Source organism: Furipterus horrens, unplaced genomic scaffold (assembly GCF_987537825.1).
Source record: "Furipterus horrens unplaced genomic scaffold, mFurHor1.1.pri manual_scaffold_3, whole genome shotgun sequence".
Lineage (NCBI taxonomy): Eukaryota > Metazoa > Chordata > Mammalia > Chiroptera > Furipteridae > Furipterus > Furipterus horrens.
In genome coordinates, this window is record NW_028327173.1 from 153605787 (window position 1) to 153627418 (window position 21632).

At 35.8% G+C, this 21632-nt stretch overlaps 2 protein-coding genes across 3 annotated transcripts in view; one reads left to right on the plus strand and one right to left on the minus strand.

Annotated features, from left to right (window-relative positions):
- The first annotated feature begins 1541 nt into the window (after positions 1-1541).
- SLC24A5 (solute carrier family 24 member 5) lies at positions 1542-20705 on the plus strand. Its single transcript, XM_090270568.1, has 9 exons — positions 1542-1662; positions 2421-2600; positions 12435-12518; positions 12606-12709; positions 13040-13140; positions 14824-15107; positions 17439-17645; positions 19561-19662; positions 20155-20705. Exons 1-9 carry the CDS (start codon positions 1542-1544, stop codon positions 20475-20477), a joined length of 1506 nt encoding a protein of 501 aa, XP_090126694.1. The 3' UTR covers positions 20478-20705.
- MYEF2 (myelin expression factor 2) overlaps positions 19180-21632 on the minus strand; it is a 44106-nt gene continuing 41653 nt past the window's right edge. For both annotated transcript variants that reach the window (XM_090270567.1, XM_090270566.1), the window contains one exon: positions 19180-21225. In XM_090270567.1, the coding sequence (XP_090126693.1) occupies positions 21062-21225 (164 nt within the window). In that variant the 3' untranslated portion in view covers positions 19180-21061. The remainder of the gene's footprint in view (positions 21226-21632) is intronic.

The window sequence follows — 21632 nt, forward strand, 5'->3', positions numbered from 1 at the left end:
GTATCCCTGGGTCCTCAAAGAGTAGATGATAGAAATCATATCATTGTAAAATATCTCAAGTAATAAATGAGGAAGAAATTATAGAATTAGAATGCTACCCCTTTGCAACCTCTAAAGAATGAATGGCCTCTTCCCCGGTCTTAGCCATTGATGGTACCGAGCCACGGTTAGCAGCCCAGCTTGCTTCCTCCTGCGGGTGTCAGCATCAGGAACTCGTCTTGCTGAGAATCTGCCATGTTACTGGGCTACACTTTCGTGACTCATCATCCCAGCCTCATAACCACACCACACATCAGGCTAGCTAGTTCCTCGAAATGACAGTTTCAGAGAGGTTTATAGTGGGTACCAATTCCCAGCAAAACTAAAGGGTGTTTGAGAATTTTTACCACCCCAAGATCACAAATATCCAGACGCAACTCTTTTCCAGAAAAACCCAGTTTCTAAATCTAAAAGTTAGCAGGCATATGCTTTTTCTGCAAAGTAAGGAACCATGAGAGTTTCAAAGCTATAAAATTCCTTTAAGGCCAAGAAGCTTCTATCTCAATCAAGAGTAATAATAATAATAGTAATAATAATATCAATGACAGAGAAATAACATTGACCATATGGAAGAGGCTTTTCTGAGTAGATTACAGGCATTCATTTATGCATTCCTCACCACAACCCAAATAGAGGTGGTAATGTAACATCCCCATTATACAACTAGTGGAACTAAGCAGCATAGAGGTTAAATAATCTGCCCAAGGTCACATAGCTAGTTAAGTAGCAATGCTAGGACTCAAACCGAGTGGTCTGGCTGCAGAGCCTGTAATACTGCCACAAGCTCTTAACGCCTTGGCAAGCCCAGTAAATTATAGGGTAGGGGACATAGCGGTCTCTATTTGAACACTCCCTGTCTAGTTGAATTTGCACTTTAGATAACAATCCTGGCAGAGAACACAGCTAATCAATGATCAAATAGCATCTACTCTGTCTCCTTAATAGCTCTAGTAGCTGTCGATTCCTCTCCATCTCCATTGCCACTGCTTGGGTTCAAGCCACTGTCATTCCTCCACTAAAGTCACTTTCCTGCTTCTAAGGATGAATGGCAAAAACAGAAGGTGCCAAGCTAGCCAAAGAAAACACACACACGCCAGCCCCAACAATCTCCAGAAGCAAGAGCTGGAGAGAAGTGGAAGCAGTTGCGAAACCTCAGATCCTTACAAATCTAAAGAAAGAGGAAAGCAGAGACAGTATGAAGACATTAAATAAAACAACCCCATAAAATGCAAGCCTCCAGGATCTGCCCTCAGAGACTGGGGCCCAGAGCCACTGTAGACAGGGATTGTCTGCTTTCCTCTGCCTCTTCCAGCCTCTCTGGGACTTGGGGGTCCTGATCAGAGAAGCTGGGCTGGCTCTAATCACCCTCCCTCCTCTGCTGGTTTTGCTGAAATGTGCCCTGGGCAGGTCAGTGGGCAGGAAGGAGACTCCTCACATGATCCTGCTTAATCCTCCTTTCCTCACTTCCTCAAGCTACGCACTGCAGTAAGAGCGCAGCAGAAATGCAGACGAAAGGGGGTCCACGGTGGACCAGAAGGGCCCTGCTGCTCGGGATCCTCTGGGCTACTACGCACCTTCCTCCCCTGGGCGCTTCCCTGCCCCAGCGTCTCCGAAGGGCCCCAGGTAGGTGGACATGGGGGTCAGCGACCCCTCCTGCTACTCCTGCCCCATGTAGATGAAGGGACAAAGAGAGGGAAATTCTCAGTTGGCTGTCTTTTGCTCATGTTTCCTCCTGTATTTGCTCTGATTTTTCGCATTTGGAAGGATAGGAAACACTTTCGATCTGTCAGATAAGTTCTCAAAGGTAGTGCTGATATAATTCATAGGTACCACGAAGTGGGAGGGCCTCCAGTTTTTTTCGTTGGAGATTTCATAAAAGAAGTCTTTCATCCTAGAAATTCACTCTGCCAACAGTGGATGATTCTTCACAGGCCTGTGAACAACTCGGGCTCTGAAAGGGAAGATAAAATTGTGCAGATACCAGAAATCTTTATAATCAAGACACAGTTTCCATTTGAGGAGGGAGAGGAGTTCAGGATTCCCTTTTAGAAATGAAACAGACAAGAAAGAGTGATTTCATAATTTACTCTTTTTAATTCTTCCACTATCATCAATTTATTTCATTAAAGCACCTCTTTTGGGTCCCAAAGACTAATCTTCTCTTTTCTTTTCTCTTTTTCTTTTCTTTTTTTTTTTTTTTTTTTTTTTTGAGGATCCTCTACTACATCACATTCAAAAGTGCTTTATACGTTTTCACCAGGGTTCTTAAAATCCCATCCAGAAACCCCACACTTCACAGTTTTCTTAAGCAAGTTCCTCGTATAGGCTTGGAATGTGTGACCCCAACATCCTTCACATTTTCACCTCCTTTTCCTTACCAGGAAATAGTACCCCGTGTGTTACTTCTCCGTCATCGGAGTTTCCAGAAGGGTTTTTCACAAAACAGGAGCGTGCAGATGGAGGCATTGTAATCTACTTCCTAATTATCCTTTACATGTTCATGGCCGTGTCCATTGTCTGTGACGGTTACTTCCTGCCCTCCTTGGAAATCATCAGTGAATGTAAGTGGCTGGAAATCTCCCCTGTGACTTTCCAGAATAGCTGTGCCACACATATATGTGGCTGTCTTTGAAATAGCTGAGCACAATTACCCCTCAACTGGTTGCAGGATTTCACTATTAGAAATTAAGCTCAGTTACTGGTTTCTGAAAATAAGATCCACCAGTCCAAGTCCATTGGTTATATCCCTTCAGTCATGGACATCATCCCAGATTCTGAGCACGGGTCTTTCATTGGTTACCGGGTCCCCCAAATCAAGATATCAGTGATGTTTTATGCTACATAATCAAAAACGCTAGCGTTTCCAATCTCTGTTTCCTACTTGGTTAGTTTCATTATTTGAGCATGCTCACCTCACAGAAAGTCAAAATTAAGGATTAGGTCGCCTGTTAGAAACAGCATCCCCCGCCCCACCCAAACAGCTAGCATTTCTTCACTGAGGGGAAGAGCATGAACTTAAATTCTCCTTTACCTATGACCCCATCCACGACCCCCGCTGAAATGCAAGTCAAGTATTTTTCTCTCTTGTTCACTATGGTATAGAGTATTTAGGACCTAAAACAAGACCTGGCAATAATGGGGACACTCAACATATGTTTAACAACAACAAAATCATAGACTGGGTCAGCATAAGTATTATAATTATTATTTAACTTAAGTAGATGTCAATACATATTTACACTGACATTGTTTTATATTTCCATCACCCAGAGATCCCCACATATACCATTTGGTTATTTGCTTTTAGTCTTCTGGATCTTGCTACCAATCGAGTTTAAAGTCTTTCCTTTTGTGTCATATAATATTGAGTACATTTTCCCATATTATTAAATGGTCTTCAAAAGCATGATTTCCAATGGTAGCATGACGGTTTAGAATTCTGTAAATGATTTGAGTACCTAAAACTGATTTTATATACATAGTATATACTGTGTAGAAATTTATAATTTTTAAAATTACTAATTTCATGAGACATTTTGATTTTTAATTTTTTTGTTTTAAATAATGTTATGCCCCCACTTGTATAAAATGTTTGCAAACTTTTCTGATTATTTCCTGATAAAGATGTGGAGCTGTACATATTTTAAACTTCATCTCAGACATTGTCAAAAGCATTTCACAGAGTGTGCGTGAACTTCAACCTCCAGAATGTATGGTAGCTTCCATTCCAGAAAACCATGAATAATATCATTTTAAATGTCTTTGTTAATTGCTTTATAATTGTAACTTCAATTTATAAAATTTGTATTATTATTTGTGAGGCTGAACATTTTAGAATTTTATTGAAATTTGTTTTTTCTTTTGTGCTTTATTGCCCGTGTTTTAACAGGGGTGGTAGATGTAATTTGTATTTTTCTTACTGATTTCCAAGACATTTTTTAAATATAAGGGCATTAACCCATTTTATATCATCATTTTTTTCATGGTTTGTTTTTGCTATTGTTTTGTGTGTTTATCACATTGAAATTTTACACATTTTAAGTAAATTTATAAATAGTTTATAATTCTCCTTTTGATTTTATACTTAGACTGTTTTTATCCGTAGGTCAGAAAAATTGTCATTTTCTTTTACTTCTAGATTTTTACATTTACTTATTCCTTCCCCTAAGAATTAGTTTTGCTATAGGATCCAATGGTATTTTATTAAAATTTGATCAATTTTTATACACTACATTCTTATATAATATGGATCTGTTTCTATATACTCAGCTCAGTTGTAGTAATCTATTTGTTCATCCTTGTGGGAAGAACCATACTTTTTAATAGAAAACCTTAAACAGATCATGTTAATTATAAAAATCCAAGAAATTCAAGGTACTATATTCCACCTAGAATCTTTCTCTTTCTGTAATATAAAATAATCACTTTTCAAAAGAATTTGCTTTCACATTTCCAAACAATGACCTGACTGAAAGAATAAATCTATCAAAACTTCTGTTTATAAAAAATTTGTCTTTAAAGTAGTAAATAAATAACTTTTCCAGCCCTGCAGAAAGACACTACTATATTAAAGTTTAGATTGCTACTTCAAAACAACCTTCATTAAGTGACCTCATAGAATTTCTATAGTAATCACTTCTACCATGCCACTTATGAAATTACTTTGAAACATCGACAATATGCATTTCTCAAGTGCACTGCTCTTTGCTCTGAAACAGAACACAGTTAGCTACCATGGATGTGTAACTGATCGATGTCATGCCACTGCCAAATCTTCCTCAGCTGCTAAGAACTGACCCTGGTCTTGAGTACTGAGAATACTGGCAACGAAATGAGATAAAAATAGTACTAGCTCAATTCATTTTAAAATGTCTAGCAATTAATACTGTCATCTCTCTTTTCAAGGAAGGTCTAGCTCATCCAAATTAGAACATCAGCAATAAAAAACAATCTCCTTGGAATCTGTTTACATCCACAGAATAGTCTGCAAATACTTTACATTTCTCCATGGCTCTTTGATGAGCATTGAGTTACAATAGTTCCACCCATCCCATCAACTAATAAATATTATGCTCAAAACAGTTTACTAAAGCATTCCACAAAGTATTGGAGTGTTATTGATTTGTTCATTTGTTAGTTATCCTAAAAACAATTATAGAGGACAAAGCATGGTTCTAAATTGAGTATATATGGTTTTTTGTCTTCACACACACACAAAAAAAACCCTACAGAATGAGAGTATCAGATTGGTTTTACTGAAGAGAAAACTGAGGCTGAGAAGATAATGTAGTTTTTCAAGACTACACTGTCAGTACACAGCAAAGCCCTTGTCTAATGCTGAAACCCAAGAATGTTCTCAATTGCTATATAATTTTACACAGCTTGTTTGAGATTAGCTGCCATAACATGGTTGTTTCAGAAGACCTTTTATATATAAATAACCTTAAAAGATGTTTTCCTCTGAAGGGCATTGAAAAATTTGACCCCCCCTCACCAAAACCCTATCCAATACTGTAACTATAAAGGAAATATACTACAAAATAAAGAGAATCTACATTAAAAAATAAGTTTAATTGTTGGTAACCTATTGGGGGTTGTAAACCCATTGAATACATATTTGCCCATGATAATTAAACTCTGAGGCCTACACTTTATATGTAGGATGTACAAGAGAGTGTAGTATAGCACTGTTGAATCAAAACAGCCAGTTATGATGCAATGACTTTCTTTGCGGTACATGTTCTGAGTTCCAACTTACAATACAGTGGTAGAATGGGCAGGCTTCTGGCCCACCCTAGCCCCGTCACCCCATTACCCCTCCTCCAATCACGAGTAGTGGTTCACTTGGCCAGCAGAAGGGGCCTCAGCAAGATTAAGACTAGAAAGGGCTCAGGAGTGGCATCTTTGTGCAGGGGATGGAAGAAGTGGAGAGCAGAGCCTCTTTTGCTTGGGCTTTGTCCACTTTGATCTACACCTCTATGCTATACTTGCTAAATGGTCGGTGACCATGCTAAGGATACTCGGAGGTGCTGGAGAGTCCCGTTCTATGCTATAGTGCCATAAAGTGAGATTGTTGAAAGTGCCCACCCTGGAACCTGACACGGCCTAGGTTCAATCGCAGCCCTGCCATTTACTAGATCTGACTTTGTGCGAAGTGCTGAACGTCTCTCTGCCTGAGCTATCTCAGCTGTGCAGCAAGGGTAACTGGAGCTCTTAGTTCACAGAGCTGTGTGCCAAGAACACAAGGACCTGGCACATAGCTAGCATTTACTAAATGTTCGCTGTTACCTAAGAACAGACTACCAAGATTAGAATCCTTTACTCAGGAAAGATGAAAGTGAAGAAGGTGAATGATCAAAGTCAATATAAATGTGTTTGGGGTTCATACCAAATCTAGGATGTATCTGCTACAGCTTGAAACCAAGTTTAAAGCAAATAGAAACATCTATTGCAAGGTAGGAAGTAGGTTTATGAAATCCATTCTTTTATTTGATCCAATAACCCATTCGATAATTTTAAACGATACCTTAAACACGTATAAGTTATTGTGTAGAGTTCCTTTTACGTCTTTTACATTAAAATCCACTCCATTTTATTCAATCTTTGGCAGTCTTTTATTGTTTAAAGAATATTTTATAGTATATATAATTTAAATACAAATTAACCTAAAATATAAACTACGTTCACTTATAGATCAAATAGGACTAGAAACACAAAAGTTCAGTATAAAGTTAAAATCCTTTTTACATATTTTTTTATTTGCAATGGGGATCTCTTTGAATTAATTAAACACTATTCAGAGCAACCTTTTAAAAAAACTTTTCCCTATGAAATTTTTTTGTTTTATTTTTTGTATTTTATTTAATTATTATATTTTTCTATTACCCCTTAGTCCCCTTATACCCCCCTCCCCCCAGCAATCACCACCCTGTTGTCCATGTCTGTGAGTCCTTTTCCCTTTTCACTCATTTTAAATGATACGTTAATATACTACTCACTTAGAATTCTAATCCCTCCACCATACTGACTCCTTGAGGTATAACACATCTTAAGTGAAAATGATCTTAATAACGTATGGAGAAACAATTTTTTTAATATTTACTTTTGTATTAAAATTATTTTTATTCACTCTGCTTTGAACTGATATTTGCCCATGTTCTGCATTATGTTTCAGAAATAGACAATAAGTAAGGAATGCAAGTTTTAAATCCAGGTAGATTTGGTTCTAAATTGATAAAATCGAAAAGGAGTCAAGTAATCCTGCGAGTATGGCATTTGGTTAGCTTACAGTTTCAGGGATGTTTGAATCTTAATCCTCATGAAATTTACTGAGGCAAAGCCTTCAAAGAACAAAGAATCGAGGAATAGTGCTTCTTGCCTGTCACACAGCACTCGTCCTCCTCTTAAGAGCATTTTCATCCTCTTTTCTCTCTGATCTAAATTGTGGCCCACTTGGATTGCATCTAAATCTACCACAGGTGCAGGGGTCTAAATAAGCACCACGCCATTTGGATATTACCAAGATGCTCTTGCAGGAACAGGCAATGATGATGATAAAGTTATGTATTAATCTCTTCACTTTACCTACGTGGACAACTGAAAGAGCAGCTTTTTAAAGTAAAAAATATCTAGGTGCTCATCCCATCTCTGCAATTACTATGTGACCTTGGCAAAATACGAAGCCTAAACTCAGGTAATTGTGAGGTCTGGTGATAAATGTCTTGCACATGCATTATATGATAGGCTTAGGGCAGATGGACATTCATTATAATACTATAGCTATTAGAGTGGAGATTAGGGGAGTCCTTTTTTTTTTTCCAGTGGAATCAGGCATTTAAAACCATTGTACAGACTTTCAAAATTTATTCCATCATAACTCAGACAAAACACAAGATGGTAACTATAAACTACTCAAAACTTTTTTTATTTATTGTTAAGAATAATAAATATGCTCATGGAGCATACACATGCAGTTGTGCACTAAGAGGCAGGCATTCATTCCAATGATGTTAACTTTATTTAAAATTTTCTTAAAATATATTTGAAATTAATGTCAGAACAAGCAAAGCATAAAAACTTGGGTTTGCTGTCACACTTCATTCTGGATCCTAAATAGAAATTACATACTCATCACGATTACCTACCCTAGTCACTAGAGTTGGGTCTGAATGACTTTTGATTGCTTCCAAAATTTGAATCCATTCACAAAGCATGAAAATTTGCTACTGCTGAGGACTTTTAAAATCATGCCAGATGATGCCGAATTGCATATAGCCTATAGTTGTAACTCTATTAAAATTTGAAAAGGACTGGAAATACCTTAAAATGATAGCAGTGGTTAAATACAATGGCAAAACTATAATTGACTCTTCCCCCTCTATTTTCCTCCATCATCTAAATTTTCAATATGTAGGTTATTTTTTTTTTTATTATGGTAAAGGAATTTACTCAACACGAAAACTGGTACAGAGTCTAGGGCAGAGCATCTATACTTGACATTTTTAGTAAATATTTATTTAAAAATTAGAAGACACCTTAAAGATGTGTAGTCCAACACCCCCCACTCCCAATTTTACAGATGGCAAAACACAAGCCTTTCTGAATGACTTGTCTAAAATCTCATACTAAGGTCCTTGCTGGTAGGGCCAGTATCCAGGTCTCCATTTGAGTTTAAAATTCTTCCTACTATGTTTCCAGAAGTGGATTTTCAAAAAACTGTTATAAACTTCCCAACATAGCATTCTAGAAGAGAACACACCTAAGGAAAAGTTTGATGAGTGTTAGTAGCCAGTTCATTATCATAAAGTTGCACTTTATATAACAATGTGATGATATCTAAACTTATAAAGTGAACTCACCTTGAACATTCCTACTATATCCTGATGGCAAATGTGATTATCCTTTTAGAGTAAACAGAGAAGGGGAAAAGTAATAGCTCTAGGGAAAATTAAAAACCTGACCAATTTATCTTTAATAATGAACTAGAGAAGAGAGAAATGCTCCCCAAAGATCAGCAAAGACAAAACCAGTCTGTTCTGAAGTTCAGATGTATAAAACATTTTCACCAAATATGCTTAGAACCTTCAGATGTAACTTAAAATATCTTTGAAGTTTTATGCATCCATCGACACGGGTTCTTTCCTTTCATGACTCAGTTGGAGCCCAGTGGAGAGCAACGTGCTTCATCGCCACTGCCCTTGGACAGGGAAGGCAAGCGTCCGGAAGGGCCCCCTCTTGTCCTACCTGCAACAACACAGCAGAGCACACTGGAAACTGGGTTTCTCTCATGAAGCACTCTTCAGCTACATGAAGATTTTGGTCATTAACTCTTCAGCTGTACCGAGTCTGGACATTAACTTCAAGATAAAGCATTTTGTTCTTTTTCCATTTCTTCCACATATTATCTAGCCCTGATTTGACTTGAGAAGAGAATTTGTGACAATATCCATTATTACTAAATTTATACGTTCTCTGGAATAAGCTGGGAAACTTCCAAAGTATCCCTGACTCCCAGTAACTACTTTTCTCCCCCAAGGAAAGAATAAATTGAGGATATTTATAAGCCAGTACCACAGGGCAAAGAAGATAATGACTGCATCATGTTATAATCGGCCTGCCTAACTGCCATTCTTGTATTGGGTTTCTGCCATGAAACTGAAATAGCAATATACAACCAATTTACAATATTTGGGCTTTATGTAGTAACTTCTCATATCTTTGCTATGCACATAACTTTGAGTTACATACTTAACCTCCTGGATCTATTTACTTATTTGTAAAATGAAAATACCACCACTCATATTTGAGGATGGTTGGGATTAATAAATTATGTGAGAGTGAATTGTATAACATCATGTATTTCACACCTAAAATGAAAAAGAAGTTAATCACAGAGCAATAATCTTTATCTTGTTCTATTTTGTTTTATGGCCAGTTGATCTTACTACACATCAGCATGATAAATAAGAGTATACATATCTGTATAAATTATATATATAATTATATAATTTCATATATGGGTGTGTGTGTGTGTGTGTGTGTGTGTGTGTATATATATATAATCACTGTAACCAGTAAAAGAAATGCTATGAAATATAACTTTCATAAGTCATTACTTCTCTCCCTTAATTAGCTGCTGTACATAGATGTTTACCCAGTGATATGACCAAAGGCAGGAAGTGAAGAACAGGACAGAGGGCCTGGATCAGATCATTCCCGCTATCCTGAGAAGACTTTCCACAAGGCTTAGCAGTAAAAACCAAAGTCCTTACTAGGATCCACAAGGCCTTACATGATCTGGCCACCTATTACCTTTCACCTTATCACCTACCACACTGCCTTCACACACTTAACTCCAGACAAGCTGGCCTTCTGCTTCTTGAACACGAGCTAGCTTCCATCCCAGAACCTTAGCACTCGCTCTTTCCACCTGGAATACTCTTACCCCATGTGTATGTATGGCTGGCTCCCTACCTTTGAAGCCTTTAAGTTACTGTGTCTCAGTGAAGTCCTTTCTGGTAACACAGTCTAAAATTACAATCTTTCCATTAAGAAATTTCATATTCCCCCTCCGTGATTTTGTTCCTTGCTGTTTCTAACATAATAGTGAGTTATCTTGACTGTTTCCTCTCACTAGCATTAAAGCTCCACAAGAGTAGAAATATTGGTTGTTACTGCCATATTCACAGCACATGAAAAAGCATCTGGCATAGTAGGTTGTCAGTAAATGAAAACAAATAAGTGAGCAATAGCCAGGTGTTCCTATTATCCATGGATGCTTAGTAAATCACCCCAAAACCGAGCTCAGCTAGGTGGTTCTTGCCAAGGTCAGAGGAGAGAGTGGGATCATCTGAAAGCTCCCTCCCTAGCCTGGGGTGGGGAGACTCAAAACAGTAGGGGTTCCTTAAGCATCTCTACTTATATATGGGCTCTCCAGTATGGGGGGTACAAGGTAGCCAGGCTTTTCATGGGAGGCTCATCGCTCTAAAGCAAATGTTCTTAAGAGAACATGAGGAATTTGGTCACCATTTATGTCCTGGCCTCACAAATATTTATGGCACTACCATACTCTGTTAGTCAAAGCATTAGTCACAAAGGCTCATCTAAGCCCAGGAGAAGACAAACTCCCCCCACCCTTTTTTGATAGGAAATGAAAAGGTTCTGGGAAATCATGTGGGCAGAAATATTGTAGCCATCTTTGTAAAATACAATCTGCCACACTAAGAAAAACAAAAAACAGTCAAGTCAAAGGCAGATGTCCCCAGCAGAGAACATGAAGTGGGCCTGAGAAAGAGCAACATATAATGGTCCCCAAAAGCAAGAATAAGGAAAAATTGACCACTGGTGATGGAGACTCAACCAAGAACAGCAGAATTTGAGGGTCCCAGGAAGACTGAAGCGTCAAGAATCCATAGGTATAATAAACAATAAACATCAACAAACGATTGCTATCAAGAGCCTCGGAAACCTGAATTTTAGTCCTAACTTTGTGACCTACGGTTAATGACCCCCAGCATGCTACTTCTATCAGCTATTTTTTATTCTACCGGTAAAGCCTGATTTGGGGTTTCTGATGCAATGTTGGCTCAGCCTACCTAAAGCAGACTGGCTTCTTCAACATGGCTTTCTCTTTCCTCCCCATAGTAGGTCCCTTAGCTCTTAAATTGAAGGGGCAAAAATTGAAGACTGTCATTCCATCAATCACTAAGGATAATAGATTTGCATGCTTTTAAATATGGGGGATACACACAATTTGAATAGTGGTATCTTCTTGTATTTCCTATTCTAGAGCACTTTTCATGGTCCCATGATTTAAATCAATCCTGTTATTACACAATAGTCAATCTTGTTTAATTTCCTATCATTTGTATTTAGACAAGGTTCAAACTGCCAGTTTGTGAATACACTCATAGATCTTAAAAACTACCAATATTCACTTTTTCTCTTCTTTCAAGTTGGATTAGGATCCCTAAATTAGCTTTTCTCAGCTCCCACTGCAGCACTGACAGTTTTCTAAGTCATGCTGTTGCTACACACCTACAACAAAAAAGCCATCTTTTCTGGGTCCCGAAAGATCTATCTTTTCACTCACAACACTGAGTTGCAGAGTAGTTTCAATATACATCTGGCCTTATCTCCAAAGAGATGCCCACATAATATCCTCACTGTTGTGTCTAAAGCTTCTATAGAAGCTTTAAGTCATGAAGTCATAAAGAATGCAAGACACTGGATCCCTCTGTTTCTTAACCTGCATATTTTCCTTTTTTCAGTTGAAGTCAGTATTAGTTCTCTTCTGTGAAGCTGTAGCTTTGAACAGCTATTGTATTTAGTTATAAAGACATACTCTTTCACTTGTCACTTTTCCAAGCATAACATAATTTCATTTGTCTTCACAGCTCTCGGATTATCTCAGGATGTTGCAGGTGCAACTTTTATGGCAGCCGGTAGTTCAGCTCCTGAATTAGTTACTGCTTTCCTAGGTAAATAGTGCACCTTGTATTTTTTGCTAACTCCATGTGATTTTATCTTTCAAATCAACACTAACTTACCTACTATCTTACTCATAGGTGTATTTATCACAAAGGGAGATATTGGCACTAGCACCATTCTTGGATCTGCAATTTATAATCTCCTTGGAATCAGCGCTGCATGTGGCTTGCTATCTAACATGGTATGTAGGAAAACTATTCAACAAAATGTATTGTCTTGAAAATTTAAAGAACTGCCTACAGTCCAGAACAAACAAGGCACTAGTAATATATTCAATCGAATTTATTAATCAGTAGAAAAACCAGCATGTATTCAATTTAAGGTAACCCACAAAGAGCTCTTGGTCAAATTTATGAAAATCAGAGGTTTAGAAACAATTTTCCTTAAAAGTTCTTTTTTCTCTAAGCAATATGCAAAAGATATTTTGCTACAAATATACAATTTTATTACATTAAGCATGTAAGTGAAGTTACAGTGTAATAGAAACAGTAAATTAATGATCATTTTACAGGTTTCAACGCTATCGTGCTGGCCGCTACTCAGAGACTGTGTGGCATACACGGTTAGTGTAGCGGCAGTTCTTGGCATCATATTTGACAACCAAGTGTACTGGTAAGCTTGAAGTAATCATTACTATCATGTAAAACACAATTACAGAGATTTTATGAAATTCTAATGATTAACGTTTTTTTCAAAAATGTTACTACAGTCACTTCTCAAATACCTGCCACTTTCACCCCATTTTCCAGTGGCCCTCTGAGCTAAGTTCTGTATCACAATTGCTGGCTGCACTTTTCTCCCTTCTTTGCAATTTTTTGCCATCTGTCTCCTTTTTCTGTCTCATCAATCACTGGATGTTACCGTCCTTCCTTCTCCCCACTGACTTGACTGTGTGCAGTCTCCCAACTTCTGTCATCCATTACTAACAGTTGGCTTTTTCATCTATTGGGTTACTCACCTTACCGCAGTTAGAAGTGATCATGGTTACCAGATTGGAGAGAGATGATGATGGAGGAAGTAAAAGTCCCTTTGAATTCCTGCAACTTTCTCTCTGATGTTCATTTAGGAAGAGGAACTATAGCCTTCTTCCTCTAAGACTCAAAAATATTTAGGTTTCAATGTTAAAAATTGCTTGCTTTCTTCATAATCTCCCTACACCTTGCTGTTCCAAGAAAATAAAAAAGGGAGTAACACAGTGGAGAGAGAAGTTTTTCAGCTAATATGCACCAGGTATCTATTAGGTACTTATCAGTATGCTAGGAATCATAAGGGATAAACAAATATAAAACCCACAGCCACACAGGTTGTGACTTAGACATGGCCAGAGGACACTAGAAACAAAAAGAAAGGAAAGAAAGACAATGTAAATGAATGTAAACAGCTTCCCCTGGAGTACAACTTTGCAGAACTGCATAATATCTACTATCAAGAAACTTAAAATGTAGCAGGTAGAAAAATTTCTAAATGAATCATTCTGAAATCTACTGTCTCCCAAAGAAAAACGATTCATTGCAGTCAGAATCTTTCCGGGACTCAGGAGCTGTCTGTAAGGGGACAAGGACTGTGGGAGTATCCTTCCACTAGAGACACCAAGAACTCTGTGCTTTTGGTGTAGCAGATGCACTAGCTATAAAACAAAAGGTAAATGCAAGGTTCAAACGTGATGGTATTAACTAACCACAAACCTTTAAATAGGAAACCCTAGTGTAGGAAAATACAGTTCTCAGTGCCTAAGGTATAATTTTACTTTTTACACTATCTCCTTGTTTTCTTGTGAATTCAGTTCCATTAATATTATTTTTTAAATCTCTATATAGGAAACTAAAAAGCCTCAGCCAAAGCCTAACAATACTTTACACAAAATTCCTATATTAGAAAATTTGAACACAGTAAAATGAACTAACACATGCTATATTCTTTTATAATTATTATGTACTCTGGGGAATGGATTCTGCCAATGAACTGAGAGATGAAGAATGCGCATTACTATCCATTAGTTTCACTTTAATTTTGAAAATCTATAATTATTATTTCCTACACATTTTTATGCCTATCTTGAAGGAATCTATAAATGAAGATGAGTTTTCCAATCCTTTTTTTTATATAGAAAAAGTCAACATCCTATCAATAAATTTATGATAATGCTGTAATACATCTACAAAACCAAAATGTATCTAGAAATATTTGACTGTTCTATTACTGCATTAAAAATTAAGCAGATACTGCCCAAAAGCTATTAACTCTCCAATAACTTTCATTTTTTTATTAAAAAACACAAATTTCTCTAATTTGTAGGTATGAAGGAACTTTACTACTTTTGATATATGGATTATATGTTTTGGTGCTGTGTTTTGACACTAAAATTAACCAATATATTATAAAGAAATGCAGTCCTTGCTGTACTCGTCTTGCCAAAGCCATGGAGGAGAGAAGTGAACAACAATCACTGATGGGATGGGAAGATGAAGGTCAATCATTCATCCGCCGGCAATCAAGAAATGATAGTGGAATATTTCATGAAGATTCTGGTTACTCCCAGCTTTCTATAAGCTTACATGGTCTTAATCAGGTTTCTGAAGGTAATAACCACATCCTGCCCACTATGTAAAGTCTATTCACTAGTGAAACTTACTCTCATTTCAATTCAGCGAGCATCATGTACTTATTATATAAAAGACACTAGAGATTCAGAGATGAAGAGGTAGTCCATATCCTTAAGGAGCTTCCAATACTGTAGGAATAATAAAAAATCAAAATAGTTTTAAGTACTTAGAGAAAGAAAGTATAACTGTGTTTCCTAAATGGGATAGATTATTTAAAATTTGATGAGGATGGTGAGATAGAAAAGACTATCACACAAGGGAGCATTTAAACTGCGCCTTGTAGAATGGGTAAGGTTTTAATTGATGGCCTAATTTATAACTAGTAAGTAGCAGCTACTGAAGTCTTTATTAGGTAAATGATGCAGAGGTAAGAATAAAGTATATTCTATGGGTTGACACCAAGGAAATAATGTGAGCTTGTTCAAGTACTAGCATAACTGAGCACAAAATGTGCACAGTAAGAAAGCAGAGGAAAGGTGGATAGAAAGGAATAGGCTAGGAAGAGACTTGAGGGTTTGAGAGTTTTTGCAGGTTTGTGGGCAGGGAAATTATTGGAACTGAAATGTGATAAAAGACACAGAGTTCTGTTAGAGGCGACTAGAACAGCTGATATGTTTAGTAGGTGATTAGACAGAGTGAAGGCGTGGAAATGAAAGAGAGCTTATGTGAGCCAACGCAGAGAAAGTATCGCAGAGACTAGCCAGCTAAAGGACTATATGAGGCCCGAAAAGGGAGCAGAGATGATTCTGAAGCTTTGATCATAACTAAGAAAATAGAACACAGATTACAAACACTAGGAAGTTAGGAGAAAGGGCCAGTGAGAAAAGGACGGAGACAGCTGAGTTTTAAATATGTCATTTGAAGCAGTAGCAAAACATTTAGGTACAAATGTTTAGCAGAAACTAAAATTCAGCTATGGCCTGAAATATAAATGTATGCATTACTTTTTAAATAAAATTGTTGCATAAAACGGATTCTAAATTTAAGTTAGTACATTAGAAAGAGAAATTGCTTTCATTTACTACCTAAAAAAAATTAAAACTTGACTTTTCCTCTTCTACAAAAATTAGTTCCTACTCTTTCAGATATGAGTTATACATCTCTAAGTTAAATTTTGTAACAAAAAACTCAAAAGAATCAGTTTAAAATTATTATTACAGCCCTGGCCAGTCTGCTCAGTGGTTGGAGCACTGTCCTGTAACTGAAGGATTGCGGGTTTGATTTCTGGTCAGGGCAAGTGCCTAGGCTGAGGGTTCCTTGCCGTGTGACCCCCATTCCTGATGTGTACAATCCCCAGTCCCGGGTGCATAAGAAGGCACCCAATTGATGCTTTTCTCGCATCGATGTCTCTCTCTCTCCCTCTCTCTAGAAAAGCAAATGAAAATGTCCTTGTGTGAGGATTAAAAAAAAGTTATAGTTATTACACTAAAATTGCATTTAATATTAATGGCCAATTAGCTGAGGCTTGGCAAATTTTTATGAGTTATTTCACTAGCATTAGCTGTAATATGATTTGATCAAATATATGGGTATATTATTTTGCAAATGCCATACAAATTTTAAACAATTTAAAAGTGAATTCCCATTTTCAATATATTATTATCTTCCACTGACTTCATAAAACAAACTGAATAAAGGAACGTACTCAAGTTTTATAAATGACATTTATACATTATACATATAATATATTCTGTATTAGTTCCTACTTTCTTAAGGTTCTTTCTAAAAACTATGGAGAATTCTGAAGTTAGTAATAAAAAATAATGAAATAAGCCCCTCAAAATCACTTACACATTGAGAATTAAATTGGAATATTCCACTTCATAAAAAATTATGCTCTAATTATTTTATAATCCCTAAGTGTACATTATCTAATACATAGGGTGGGCTGTGGCATCATCAATATTGGGAAGTGGAGACAACTAGAATGACTAAGGTAGAAGCCAGGTTAATCCCATTAACAAACAAAAAAATTACTAAAGAGACCATCCACATTGTAGAATACCAAAAGACACCCAATTGACTCTTGCTAAACATTATCTCTAACACATTTAGTGAATGATTTAAGACATTCTGATAGGTTTAAGGCCCCAAACCAAACATGCTGACTGTCACATTTTACACTGTCTGCCCTACAGTATCCATTACTTCCTTTTTGCCAGCAATATCAATAATGAGGTATTCCAATGTTTTAAATCACCTTTTAAACCTGATGCAGCTACATTATTTCAATATAGCTTTCTAAATGTACACTAACTTAATTAGCCATTTGAGAAAACTCAGAATCATTTAATTTTTCCTCAACAGATCCACCAAGTGTTTTCAACATGCCTGAAGCAGATTTAAAACGAATTTTTTGGGTACTCTCTCTTCCTATTATTACATTACTTTTTCTAACCACACCAGATTGTAGAAGAAAGTTTTGGAAAAATTATTTTGTGATAACCTTTCTCATGTCAGCACTATGGATATCTGCATTTACTTATGTCCTGGTTTGGATGGTCACGATAACTGGTATGTATCGTAAGTACAAGAGCACAATTTTAAAAGAAAATAATCAGTTTCATACAAGAACTTCATATATTCACTAAAGGTAATCTAGCTAAGGATCAAATTTCCTTTTCAAGAAAGAGTGAAGAATAATGCCATTTACCAAAAAATTAAATATTAATATACCAATCATCCAGGTTTTGTGAGTTGCACATTACTTATCAACTATATTCTCACAATTATACAGCCCAGGGATACAAGACAAAGGACCATCTTATAAATGAAATCAAATTCACAGGATGGCTTTCCATTAGGTTAAAAATTAAATCACATCACATGGGGTCCATAATACACACTTTATACTGAGTTCAATTACATAATAAAAAATAGCAAGATGCCCGTGTTTTGGGAAATTGATGGGTGCTGTTTAACTGGAATAATTTCATTTTGCTTTTTAATATGGCAATACAAACATACTATGAAATGAGTAAAAAGGATATAAAGTTTCATTTTAGGTTTCTACTTCCTTCATGATTGAGATTTAACTATCACTGTTTGGCCATAATCAGCTCTAGTCCCACAGTACTCCTATTCCAGAAGGAAAAATTGAATATAAACACAGAAAAAGAAATTCAGAAACTTCTCCCCAAAGGTTATCCTGAATGAACTAGTATCAGAGGTGAGCAAACAACCTCTTGTGTGCACCAATCACTGGCCTCCTGTTTTTGCTAATCAGGTCCATTCATTTACACCTAACCTACGGACGTTTTCACACAACATCGGTAGAGCTGTAGAACTGCAACAAAGACCATACAATCTTCAAAGCCTAAAATAATTACTCTCTGGCCCTTTAAAAAATAAGTTTGCTGATCTCTAACTTTTTCCAAATTAATATGACTTAGAATATTATGCTAGCAAAAAGCAGAATATTTTTTTTCTGTTTTTAATGAAGAAGATGAATAAGTCCAATTAGCTTGCAAAGTAAATCTCTCCAAGCTTTCTCAGCCAGAACATATTTGACATTAGGAAAACAGGAAAAGAGCAAAATCAAGTAACAGATCATAGAACACCCCCCAAAGTGATAAATATTAGTGTTATTTCTGTACATACGAACTCTGGCCAACCAGTAACAAAAATTAACAATCAATTACAATTTTTAATACCAATATATATAAGCATGCAATAAATAGACTACTTAAAAGTATTTTTTAAATTGCTACTTGAAAGAAAGAAAGGAGGAAGAGGAAGAATGATTTTAAAGCAAGTTTTCAGTTATAACAATAAAACAGCAGTTACATGTACTTTTTTTTAACTTCCTGCTGGTTCTGTTTCCTAGAATGAATACATTTCTGAAAAATGTTGAACTGACATCAAATTTAACAGAGGCTTAATAAATTGGGACTATGATGTTAGAAAGACTCAAGAAGGACCCTATTTTGTTTTCCTCAGATTTATGGTACTATCTCAAAGAAAACACTAAAGTAAGGTATATCACTAAAGTCAGACTTAAAAATGTATACCATGTTAACACATTTAAAATTTAAAAACAGCTATAATTTAACACTGACTACATTAAGAAAATGCTTTTAAAAAAAAATGACCAATCTCATTAGCATACATTAAGCAACAGCCTTGATGATAATATAACAGTGATGACATCCCAAACTTCTGTAAGCATACAAGGGCGGAGAATTACTCCTTGGTAGAATTCTGTCTATTAAATATCTGTCATTAAAAATCTGTGCTACCCATGTTACTCAATTTACCAATCTTATTCAAAATATTTTGCTAGCTAAAATCTAAGTACATACATATTGGCTCTGAAATCTAAATGTGCCTATTCTTTTTGTTCATGAAGGAAATATCTGAAATATCTGCAGAAAATGATTAGTCAATCTATGAGATTCGTAACTCATTATATCTATTTTTTTTTTTACAGGGGAAACATTAGAAATTCCAGATACAATAATGGGCCTTACTTTATTAGCAGCGGGAACAAGCATACCAGACACGATTGCAAGCGTGTTGGTTGCAAGAAAAGGTAAGAATTAGGTCTCTCAAGCTGCGATGCCCATTCTTTAAGCCTGGGTGAAATACACTAAGCAAAGGTACCTTTAAAAATAGTTCGTTCCTCAGTAACATAATTTGAAAAAGAAAGAAGTAACTCAAGAGGAAGAAGTTACTGTTTAACAACAGATTAATTTCAGTAAGTCTAATTCCCCAAATAAAATTCATCTGAAATGTGCATTAAATTGTAATTAAACATGCTAAATTAGAATGAAAAGCAAGAAGTGATTTACACCTTATTGCAAAATGGTTTAATAAAGATAATTATCAGATAAATAAATGTTAATAATTTAAATACTAAACTCCCCAAATTAAAAAATTAAAAGATACAAATTCAGTAAGACTTTTGTTCTGATACAATTTTCCAAAACAAAAAACAAAACAAGTATCCAGTGTCTTTTCTCTGAAGCTTATTAATAAAATACAGTATTGGTATGCACATTTTAACAACACGCTTTTTTTGCAGGCAAAGGAGATATGGCCATGTCTAACATCGTAGGATCAAACGTGTTTGATGTGCTGTGCCTAGGTGTTCCATGGTTGATTAAAACTGTGTTTATAAATACATTAGCTCCTGTAGAAGTGAACAGCAGAGGATTAACTTACGTAACCATCTCTCTCAACATTTCAATTATTTTTCTTTTTTTAGCAGTTCACTTCAATGGCTGGAAACTAGACAGAAAGTTGGGTGTAGTGTGCCTATTATTATACTTGGGGCTTGCTACATTTTCAGTTCTATATGAACTTGGAATTATTGGAAATAATAAAATAAGCGGGTGTGGAGGTTAATATTAATAGTGATAGGCAGAAAATGTAAATGATAGAAAGGGGCAGAGAAGGAATACTCAATTTCTTCATTTAAGTCAAATAAAAAACATCCTGAACTTTAGACTCTAAAACTTAAGAGTAATTCTTTATCACCAAAGAAAACTAATTTAAAAATCCACCAAAATCACATCTTAATTTGTCTGAGTCCTTTCTTATCAAAAACAATTACATAGAGATAACAGAAGTTTTTTTGGGGGGGGGGAAATCATGTTTTACCTTACAATAAATAAGTTGATAAAAGCTGGAGAAACTTGAACAAACAATTCCCACTATGTAGTACTGAAAATAACAAGGAAATGGCTTATTTCATTAAAAAACAGTATAACCATTCATTTAAACTGAATGACCAGACTTGCTGTCTTTAAAAACCCAAACTTGAGATTAACAAAAATCACAGTATATTTAACACTATACTGTTAAAAGCTGGTGGACATTTTAAAAGTTCATTTTTACAGCTTTTGTAGGCATACAATATTATTTAAAAATGACTTTTACTAGGAGATTCAGCAAAACAGATGTCAGAATGTTCCAACCATGGTTTGAAATTATGCATTACGGTCCAAGCGAACATCAATTTCTCTGCCACTGATTTTTATGCCATTCATTATTCTACAGGCTTTTTCAGCTGATTCTGGGGAGTCAAATCTGACCGTTCCACAGCCTTTTGACTTCCCATTCTCCATTTTTATTTCTGCAAACATTACATGACCTGTACAAGAAAAAGTATAGAATTACTATCCAGTTTAAACAGGTTCCATATTCATTACACAGGTTTGAAATTTCTCATTGCCAGTGAAGCAATTAGTAACTTGACTAGAAATATTGGCATCGATTATTTAAAAATAACATATTTAAGCATTATTCACATCATTTTATATTCTGAATGTAATGTAATTCATAAAAAGTAATGAACATATAGGTTAGAATATACAAAACTGGACTCAAATTTGCTTAGGATTTCATATTTTAATAAAACAAAAATTTTATGTTAAATCTTTAGTTTCTGAAGTAACTTTTGTAACAGTAAGGCAAGCTAGCACAAAATGCCACTAAGCCACCATGTCTGATGACAAATTATATATTTAAACAAAATAATTTTTAGACAAAATTGTTGCT

Excerpts from the sequence above, each read along its gene's own strand:
- SLC24A5 (XM_090270568.1), top strand. The coding sequence starts at position 1,542 with ATGCAGACGAAAGGGGGTCCACGGTGGACCAGAAGGGCCCTGCTGCTC. Across the intron at positions 12,519-12,605 it reads ATTAGTTACTGCTTTCCTAG|GTGTATTTATCACAAAGGGA; the intron begins GTAAATAGTGCA and ends TCTTACTCATAG. Across the intron at positions 15,108-17,438 it reads TCTTAATCAGGTTTCTGAAG|ATCCACCAAGTGTTTTCAAC; the intron begins GTAATAACCACA and ends TTTCCTCAACAG.